Below are 11,273 nucleotides of genomic sequence, written 5' to 3'. Positions count from 1 at the left end.
GCCAGATGTAAGTCTAAAACATTCAGCGCAAAGTCTCAACATTTTTAGGGCATTCCTAAAACATAGTATAGCCTACACGTTTAACTGTCAGACTTTCAACTTAGTTTAGGGAAATTATAGCCTATTACTATTACCTTGCTTTATCCATCTACGCAAACACCACTGGTACAAAACAAAATGCTTTCGTCTGTGAATATTACACAATAAGAGATAACGATTCATAGTGTGAAAGGACCTTTGTTAACTAATCAAAACTTAGGATAGACCCCCAGTATTGTGAACTGATGATTGTGAGACCATCAATTTGAAGACTTTATTTTTCTTTATCTGTTGGATTATGGTTGCAAACCTGAATCTATGAACACATTTTCATATTTTCAGAAACCAAAATGGGTGATTTTATGTTGTTTTATGAATATTTGTATTCTAAATTACATAAAATCTGACCAGCACCAGAAAAATCCTTTGAAAAACACTGTGTTTCAGATAGGTGTCAATATATTATACAATAGCTTACAAATATGTAAGTGGCTGAGGACAAAATATCTGTGATCATTTTATTCAAAATCATTTTATAGACATTATATGTCAGGTGGTTTTAACCAAATCTAGCACTAATCGAGAAAACAACTGATCCAAAAATGTTACAGCTAGGAGGTTGTTCCAAAACATTATTAGAAAGCTTAAACCTCATTTAACAAAGATTTATACATTGGTTTTGAGAATAATCCAAGTATTTTTTGATTAATTCAACTCCAAAAATCAAACTTAATCGCAAGAATGACACTGGTTTTTACAACACTTCCTTCAATTCATCTGTGTTTTCTTTTCTTTTGGACCTTCTGAGACAGGGTGGTAGCTTCCTTCCATACTTGTATAAGTGGGCCACTATTCCCACGATAGAAAGCAAAAGTGTCGCAGACGTTCCCACGATAGAAGTGGTGAATTTGGAGACATCTTCCACTGAAACAGAACAAGCAGAATTGAATTGATTATTTTCTAGAAAAATCCCATCTAAATGTTTCAAGAATTACCATCAAACTTGATAGTCATGGTTCCCTTTGTAAGGTTAACTGCATGCCCTACTGAGTTCGTAGATATCTGTCACTTTTTGATTCTCCATCATTAAATCTGCAGCATGGCAGCATTACTAACTAGGACTATTCAACCAATTAACATGCCCATCATTAAAGACTGCAAGACATATACATGTATATTGTAATGGAAAATGTCACATACTGGCTTTCTCCATGTTGCTTTCTCTGGAGTCTTGAGTCTGTGGAGTTGAACCTGTAAAACATTCAGCAGTTTGAATTGCATTCCCACAGGCCTTTCTATATATTTCCATTTATTTTGCCATACATTAATTAGGTGGTGGGTACTGGAACAGATTCTAAAGTAATACCTGATATTTGACTACGGGTTACCGACGGTCAAAAAGGGACAAGAATATGGCTCTAAGCCACTGCTTGTCATGAGGATGAGTGAGTGCCAACACATGCCCAACTTTCCCAGGACAATGTGGGGAACGTTTGCCAAGGTTTAAGCCTAGGCCCGAGGAGATATTTTGCTACCTAATCTTTGCAACATCCCATTTCCTGCGAGTGTTAAATCAGCCATGATTACAGTGACCTCTTGTCTTGTTTTTTTTTTTTTTAAATACTATATTTGCTTGGACAATCTGGAATGTTTTCAGTCCAGCTTAAAACATTGAATGACTTCACTCTTGTCTGTGCCACAGTTTATTACTGCAACCCTCATTTCGACACTACCGACACTACCATCCTGGGTCTCATCTCTAACAACGATGAGACCGCCTATAGAGATGAGGTAAGGGGCTTGGTAGAATGGTGCCAAGTCAACAACCTGTCTCTCAACGTCTGCAAAACCAAGGAGATGATCGTGGATTTCAGGAAGCTGCAGAGGGGGGGGGGGTCAGGACCCCATACACATCGAGGGAGCTGAAGTGGAGAGAATCTCCAACTTCAAATTCTTCGGTGTGCACATCAAGGATGACCAAACCTTGATGACCTAACCATGCAGGCAGGCTCAGCAGTCAAAACTGCACAGAGGCGGCTATACTTCTTGAGGAGACTCAAGAAGTTTGGTATGTCTTCAAAAACACTGACAAACTTTTACAGATGCGCCTTTGAGAGCATCCTCTCAGGCTGCATTACTGCCTGGTATGGTAGCTGCTCCGCTGCCGACTGCAAGGCCCTGCAGAGGGTGGTGAAGACAGCGGAGCGTATCACCGGCAGCCATCTCCCCTCCGTGCAAGGCATCTATAACACTAGATGCCTGAGGAAAGCACAAAAGATTTTAAAGGACAACAGCCACCCAGGCTATGGACTATTTTCATTGCTGCCGTCTGGTAGACGCTACCGGAGCATCCGAACACGGACTACCAGACTCACAAACAGCTTTTTCCCCCAGGCTGTAAGGCTTCTGAATAAGCAACACTGACCCACTGAACAGTCGCCACCCTCACTTACTCCCTGCTCCCCCACTCATACTATTCACTTCCTAGAGATATATTTGCACAATTTTATAAACATTTTAACTTATTTTTAACATTCCTCACTTTAAACTGCTGCTAGCCCTTCTAATCTAATTGTTGAATGTTAATGTCATATTTTATATGTTATATGTTATATTGTTATAGTGTCATAGTGTTATAGTGTTACAGAGTTATATGTTGTTCTCTAAACAGTTGTATGTTAATGTTACATGTTATATGTTTTATTGTCATAGTGTTATAGAGTTATATGTTTTTTTTTGGTATATGTTATATGTATGATGTCTACTGCGTAGATGATGATGGTTGCCAAGTCGCAAGAATTTTGCTGTGCTGAAGCAATTTGGTACGTGCAATAATGAACACACTTTGACTTTGACTTTGACTTTTTTTTCACCCTGATATTCCACTAAATTACCCCCCGCCATGTAGATACTGCTGAGGAATGTGCCTTTTTAAAACAGGGCCCATATGTTCAAAACCAAATATCCAAAATATCTCTAGGTGTGCCTGTAAGATGAAGCTGAACATTTTTTACTTGGGTCAAACAGGATCCACCTTAGCAATTTGTATGTATTGTTTTAGCCTGTCAGTCAGGCCTCTGGCTCCTGAAATACACCCTAGGTTTTGATGAAGGCAAAAACCTTCACATTTCCCAAGAAGGCAAAAAGCTGTGTTATACTGAGATTCTAACATGATTTTTTTAAATTCCACATTTAGTTAAACAGGCCAGCTATATAAAGCACTTTTGTATTCAATGAATACTTTAGGGTAAATCACGAAACAGGAGTATGTAATACTTGAAAAAGGTTGTGAACAATATTTATAATAACGACAAATTTACAACTGGTAGTTTTTTGATATTTGCATAAAGAGAAAACATACACAATATAACAATAGGCCTACCTTCCAATTGGGATGACTTGGTTATTGGTTGAGATGAAGTAGCCTGTTCTTTTGAAAGACTGGAGTGCCATCAGGACCATTAGGCTCCATAGTAATAGCATCTGGAATAGCATTGAGTAGATTGAATGTACTTTATAAAAATAGGCTAAATTAATTATAATAATAAGAAGAAGAATTAGCACAGGGATTTAAGGAGACCCATATTTTTTTGAAAATGGAAACAAACAAACTGCAGCAGCACAACATAAATGTTAATTAATTAAGGTAACATTCAAAATCAATTTAGCACCTTACTTACCCTCCACTGGAGATGTGTCAGTTATTGGGACCATTGTTGTTGCAGCTCTACTGGTCAAAGAGTCCAAAGTTGGGCTGGTATCCTGCTTAAATTCCACTAGGAAAAATGAATAAAATATCATCATAAAGTCGACTGGTTGGTTCGTTGATAATGACAATGGTACCTAAATATACATTAACTGATTAGGCAGTGAGTACAGACTTACTCTCCACTGGAGATGTGTTAGTTATTGAGGCCATTGTTGTTGCAGCTCTACTGATCAAAGAGTCCAAGGTTGGGCTGGTATCCTGCTTAGATTCCACTACTCCAGTGTCTAAGAGTAAAATGTATATTTATGGAGAATATCAGATCACAAAAGCTGAGAGCAAAACCACACAATAATCTTTAGTTTTGAGCAAAAATGTGATTAATCAGAGACATCAGTTAATCTAGCATTTAGGGAAACTTCATTAGAACCAATTACACATAATCAGAAATTAAATCACTGGCAAGAATTACTCAGAAAACTACATTCAGCAGTAGAGTATATTATAATTACCTTGAAAATGTATTGTGGCATTTGCAGTTTTATTAATAGTATGAATGGAATATTTGAACTCTGCCAAACATCTGTAGTTAACTTTTTTTCCTCCCGTTCGATCTGTAGCTGACAGGGTGTGGTTGCAAAAGTTGGATTCATCACACAACTCATACATTGACCCACTCAACTCATCCTCTCGAAAAAGTTTGATGTCCACTTCGTAGCTAAGACTGCAGTAAACAGCAGTAACTGTGCAATATACCTGCACCGGCTGTCCAGATACAGGATTCAGAGGAACCGCGTACAACACAGGGTCAGGAAAGGCTTAAAGGGAAAAAAGTATATTATCAATATATCACCATAACTTTACAACAATATAAGTAAGTAACACATTATGGAGAATCTGCAAACACATGCCTTCTTCATTGCAAAAATCCATTATGAAATTGCACCACATGCATGAAACTCACAGAAAACATTAAGGGTTGCAGTGGCCCTCTTGAATGACTGTTTGCAGCGTGATGTACAAATATAAGATTCGGCATGATGTAGATGAAACAGAGAGTATATTTCCTTGGTGGATTTCAGTTGTAGAGAAGTCAGTGTTATCTTTTAAAATAACCCAGGAGACCCCCCCTCCAGGGCAATCTGTGGAACAGCTGAGGTTGAAAGCAGAACCAAGCTCCACAAATAGCTCGTTGGGCTGAATACTCACAGTGTGTGCATGCACAGCAGTACCTACAGCAAGGCAAAAGTCAACATTTTAAAATATACAATTTAAACAAGCATTTAAATGTATGTGATGAAAATGGCGGTACATGACTGTCCTGTCATTCCTGGTTGTTTTATTGTCTAAGTATGTATATTTACCCAGCAGATTCAGGGAAAGACACCGGACCAGATGGTGATGTTGCTGATGCGCCATGTCCCTGCTGAGTGGTCCCTGCTAGGGCATTGTGAAGAAAAGGGGTCGGGATGGTCGTTTCCGCAATCTCCTAACAGCCAACTGGTCCACAGCCAAACGATGATCACGTTTTCCAATGTCTGAACTAAACCCAGATAACAATTTTGAACAGGAAAGGATAAAAACACTGTACTGCTGTACTTTATACACAAGGCCATAAATAAGTTTGTCAGGTGTAAGATTGTAGCAGATATGTGACTTCTGTGTAATATGTGACTTCTATTTGCGATGAAGGCAGAAGCTGAGCGTGATGATCTGAGGGTTGGGAGTGTGGTAGCATAGAATAAAAGGTCGGGATGGAGGAATGTCAGCAAAGCATTTCCTGTGGGGTTTATAACTATTCAGTTATCTCAGTATCGATGCCCTGTCTCAAAGGGACATTTATCTTAGAATACACTGGAGAACGATGTGGAGTTATCCATACATACAACAAAGGTCCATATTTTACAGCACTGTTCTTTATTTTCCAATTAATTCATGATGACAATATGTGCTCAGTTAAATTAATGACAAACATTAATATTTAACCAAAATTATACAAATGTACCTAGAGACCCTCAGCTTTGCTCAGAAGTTTCCAAAAGAGCCTCAGACATTTGTTGCAGTGCTTGTGATTTGCTGTTGTTTCCTTTTGGAATAACCAGTAGTTATCACCCATCATGTTCAGGCTGAAATTACCTTGATACCTGACGTTTTACCTTCATTTCAGATTAAATGTCTTTCAAAGTGTTTATATCACACAATTTAGGTGTGGGCTATTTGCAAAATTTGATAACTCATTTAATGCTTTACTGCTAATGCCTATATTGATACCGATAAAGTGGCCATATTACCTACTGTTAATTGCTTAACTTAATATATCTCCTTATCTGTTCATCAAATTGATGTCTTTTAACCAAATGTTTTCTCTTATAGCGTGACCTTTGCTCGCAAATGCTGATGGAAACATTGCTCCTCATCACCATATCCATCGAGTACATCTATGCATATTGGCAGCCAAACTCTACCCACTCATTCTGTTTCTTTCTTCCCCTCCTAGTCTAGACTATCTCCGCTGTGGGATGCTGCTGTAGTCTCTTCACCCGATCTGCTTGTAGGAACCCTCGGCCCACATGTACCCATCCCCACCATACACTTATTGTACCCCATACTCCTGCAATGTATGTAATTGCCACCATCAACAGGTTTTTCTGTTCCTATAATTACCCTTGTAACAGTAACCCTATGAGCACACTGTGTATCCATTAAGCTGATTTTTTTAATGCATCATGTATATACCATATGTTGTCTGTATGTATTATGTTCATTATCTACCCCATGTTTGATGTGTACCTTTACCACTTGTTGCCCCCTCCTCCTTCCTATCTCTACCTGGCTGACCTCAAGTGGATGGGTCCCCCCTTATGTGTCCCGGTTCTGTTTAAGGGTTAACAGGGAGTTTTTTCTTGCACCCTATCGCCATTGTGCTTGCTCTAAGGGGGTGCAGGCACTGGGCTCTGTAAATCCTCAGGTTAATTTCAGTTTTGTTATCATTGTGTGTGCAAGCTGAGCATGTTTTACACATTTGTATGAATAGACTGTTTTCTTTCCCTTTTCTGATACGTAATGGTAGATTAAATAAGCACAGGGAGATGGAACAATGTAGACAATTTATCACAGAAATAATTCTTCGGCCTATTCAGCTTGACACGAAAGAGCTGGATGTCCACATTTCACACTTTAACTGTAATGCGACACGAGAAATTGTACCTTTAAACAATCATAGCCGGAAAAATGTACGTGTACAATTTCTGTGTGCAGCACTTGGTTCCATTGTGCAATCTTCTAATGCCACGGTGTTTGTGCATTAAGGAGAAAGAAACGTGTGTACAGTAGTTTGGCAGCTGAACTGCAGGAGTAACAGACTACCATTTACGCTCATTACAATGTCATTGATCACAGCTTTGACACAGATTAGGCAGGTTGACCCTCAAAATACAGGCCATTTTGTACATTTTGTAATACTGTATAATCCAAGTCCTGCATTTCCCCTCTTAGGCCTTTGTAAATATTTTTGCAGGAAAATCTCAGACTGAAGTACATTGCTGGAGAGTACTTTTCCAAGACATTAAATGTCACATTTGGAAAGCAAATGTAATGTCGGAAATTCTCAATACAGAACACCAAAACATGTATGCAAAAGGTTAGATTCGTTGTGTAATCTCCTTATGTCCTGTTTGGGCATCTAGAAAAGGTATGGATAAGTCTACGTTTTAGCAAACACAGGCTGCACCTAAGTGGATCAGCTTGCCAGAAGAGCAGATTATACTAATCGCAGGAAAAGATTTACACAAGCAAGCTCCAGATATCCAGGACGAAAACAAAAAGTGTCATGACCTCATGCTCGTAACAACCCATCTCACCCAGTCTTCCAAGAAGACATCCTCTGCACATTTGAATGCAGGTACCAAGTGCATATGAGTACTTCTTTTGTACCCAGTATACTATCTTTAGAACTACCAACAGACCCTGATTTTTCAAAGGTGAAAGACTTGCATTTTTCAAGTACACGCGGTCAACGAAACAAAAGTAGATTCATAACAGTTGCCAAGCTAGGAGAACCATATTGGAATATATGGAACAAAACTTTTAGGTTAGGCAAGATAAGCTCTGCAAATTCTCACACATAAAAGGACATTTAGTGGAGCTTAAATGGACCACAAGTTACTAGCGAAGGATTAGTTCAAAGAACGTTTTAAATAGAAATCTTCAAAATCAAAATGGTTTCTCCAGAGATGATGCTTTTACATGTGTGTACCAGAAATAATGGGCATCTTCCTCATCCTGACAACTGCTTTTAAGAAACCTGAGATACTTTGAAAAATCTTATAAACCAAAAGGTTTTGTATAGAAAGACCAGATTTAGAAGGAAATAAGGTTCCATCATATTTGTGTTACTTAAAAGTATTCTATAAAACATGCATACAAATTCACATACAAACTTTTCATACAAGACCCCCTTCCTCCCCCCATTGAGCCGACTCTTCCTACACATCTTTTCTGAGATCTTGATTGGTTGGATTTTCACCATAATGCCATATCATGGTTATGATCTCATGTTTTTGTCCTCTGAAGTCACATCTCTGTGGCCTCATTAACATGTAACGCACATAGAGGACACTAGGTGGTGGAAATGTTCTCAAAATGTATTGTGTTAGGACAATATTCTCCAAAGGGCGCATAAGCTTGAGGCTTGGCAGAGCATCTGGGAGAGGTACGATGACAATAAATATGTACATAAACACTTGACATTCAACTCTGCAGCCAGTACAAAATGTATTGTAAGAAAATAAAAAGGAGTTAATCATTTCTCCAGTCTTAAAACGCAAAAAAGCATTACTGATGACAAAATGAACGATCCACACCAACACTTTCTGTATTATCCATGATCAACACACATCTACTCAAGACTAGAACAGCATTCACTCAGTACATCACAACCCTCTGTCCATGAGCAGTTTTAATGACATTAGTATTTTAAAACACCATGGCTTTCAACCTAAAGGGTTTATCCTTCAATATGTCCATGTTCAATATAAACATCCTGTTTCACTCAAGAGTGTCCATCAGTCCGCTGAAGCCATGGAGACGTGGAAATGTTAACAAGAGAAACGCGATGATGGAACTAGTAGAATGTTGATTAAAAATAGGAGACCCTTGGAGGGGGTAAGCTGTTTTGTTTATCATCGGAGTGAAAGTGGCTTGTGCTGCTCCCATGTTCCCTTTGTTAGCAGAAAGCAGTGTGCTTGATATCCCAAAGTGGACAAGAAAGAGAGGAGGGGGCAAGAACACGGCTGTCGATTTAAAATCTCTTTACCTCTGCCTACTCCACCCCCACCCCCATCCCATCCCACCAACAAAGCAAGGGTTTGGTCCTGTTTTGGACATGTCTAGAGTTTGTAAATATACCCCACCCCATCCCCAAATACAAATAAAATTATAACCATAAAAGATGCATCCATTATTAATCAATGCTGGAGATGAAAGAATGTATAGACTTGTACAAAGACGTTGATGAAGGCACAACTGATTAAAATGTCCAGAGAGTTGGTTTAGTTCATACCAGGGAATGTAAAAGGTGCAATATCCTGACATTTGACATTATGATACTACCTCTACTACTAATAACAAAATCAAGGCTTCAAGAACAGTCTATGTGCCTGAAGCACAGCATTAATGGTCTTTAAAAACAATATATTAACAGTATTAAAAAGTGCTTCGTGAGAACGTTAACAATAATAAAACAAAACAAAATTGAAAAAAAAACACACACATGATGGCATAGCATTTCTCTGCTTCTCGTTGACGTTGCAGCCGGTGGCAGCTGGGGTATCAAGGCCCCTCTCCAGGTTTGAGATGGCAGCGGGTCGAGCCAGTCTAAGAGCGTTCTACATGAACTTTGCAACTAGGAGAGGACAAGCAAGTTCAGTCCAGACAGCTGTCTGCTCTTCAGCTGCCCCCTCTCTCAGCCTCTCCTGCTGGGGAATAGTCATCTATGTAGGGGATGTCTGGGTCAGAGAACCGCCTCTTCACCTGGGTGGAGGTCGGGGAGGGAAGGGTCGCCAACAACGGGGAGGGGGGTGTTGTGCCAGGGTCGTTGCCGGGGGCTATGTAGAGCGACTGTATGCTGTCCTTGCGGCGGCCTGGGTGCTCGCGGCGCTGCACCACGGTAAGGAAGTGGGCGTGGCGCGAGGCCGGGGTCAACACGGCGCCGGCGGCGGAGGAGCGGGAGACGCCCGGGGGCAACCGCACGGTGCCGGGGATGACAGGGTGGCGCCGCTGGATCTGCTGGCGCACGGCGTTCAGCCAGGAGGAGCTTTCCGCACCACCGATGGATTGGGGCCGCTGGGGCAGGTCTGTGGGTTTGGGGGGGCACAAGGGTCGAGGCCTGCGCACTGCTGTTGGCGTCCTGCCTGCAAGACAGTAGAGTGCATGAGTACATGGCAGCTACAACACGGCACATAAGCAACTTCTTCACGAAACGTTCAGAGAAAGGTGGAAAATCTTAGATGACATTTAGATGAAAGTTTACTGAAATAAACTGAAAATACAGAAAGGGAGAAATAGAAATGATGCTAAGGAGAGATATCCCATTAGCACTCTGGTGTCAGGGAGAGAAACGCCAGAAATTCCTGACATTTTATTGATTGTTGTTGCTACAGCAGACACGATCATCTCATCGAATTTTCATAATACATTAAGAGTCCTCTAAATTAGAAATCATTAGTGAAATATTTGAAATATTTGGTTATATTCTAGTAGTATTAATAATAATATGGATTACCCACTACGTTGGATGCTGTTTTGTTAGGCATAAATTTACCATTTTTCTACCAGTATCATTCTCACAATAACTCAAGAAATCACAAATGAATAACAAGAGGTCAAACCGATTCTTCTTCTTGGTTTGAATAGTTCAGGAATTTCTTTTGTGTGTATGAGAAACATGCATAACATAAATAATCCATGCGGTTTGCGTTGGCAAGAGACTCGTGGAGATCATAACAACCTGCTACAGAGCAGAGGGCACCGGCACCCGCTTTAAATGCACCACCACCAGCTTCTCCAGACCTGCACCACAAACAAACGACAGGGGGGGGGGGGGGGGGGACCAGACGTTGGGTCACCGAAGCACACGTGAGATAAGCCAGAAAGGGGTGGGGGGGGGGAGCAGCAGGAGAAGCAGGTCTGTACCTTTAATACTGACCTTCCTCAGCAGCAGTGGTGCCGGTGGTGGTGGTTGGGGGGCCGGTTCTGGAAGTGGGGGTGGCAACGCGGATGTCCAGCAGGCTCTCTGAGCTCAGCGACGCCTCAGAGTCCAGGTTCTCCTGGTCCGAGCCGGGCTGCTCCAGCTCAGGCAGTCTGCAGGCCAGCTCCTCTCTGGACCCAAAAGAGCACATCAGACACAGGGAGGGGCAGAGAGCGGAGAAGTACAACAACGTGAGGAAAGTGTCATAAGTGCAAAACCAGTGTCACAACAAATCAGAGGGGAAAAAAAGCCAGAATGTTCTCTTCCCTGAATGAGCTTGGC

General features: G+C 40.8%; 1 protein-coding gene across 1 annotated transcript in view; it reads right to left on the bottom strand.

Moving 5' to 3' along the window:
• Positions 1-9,226: 9,226 nt before the first annotated feature.
• LOC308382066 (myosin IXB) overlaps positions 9,227-11,273 on the bottom strand; it is a 62,200-nt gene continuing 60,153 nt past the window's right edge. The window contains exons 41-43 of the mRNA XM_080859748.1: positions 10,946-11,122; positions 10,752-10,813; positions 9,227-10,155 (exon numbers count right to left, since the gene is read on the bottom strand). Of these exons, the coding sequence (XP_080715874.1) occupies positions 9,692-10,155; positions 10,752-10,813; positions 10,946-11,122 (703 nt within the window). The 3' untranslated portion in view covers positions 9,227-9,691. The remainder of the gene's footprint in view (positions 10,156-10,751; positions 10,814-10,945; positions 11,123-11,273) is intronic.

Source organism: Sprattus sprattus (genome assembly GCF_963457725.1).
Source record: "Sprattus sprattus genome assembly, chromosome: 2".
NCBI lineage: Eukaryota > Metazoa > Chordata > Actinopteri > Clupeiformes > Clupeidae > Sprattus > Sprattus sprattus.
Note: the sequence above shows the minus strand (reverse complement) of the source record. Positions and strands in the feature narration are given on the sequence as shown.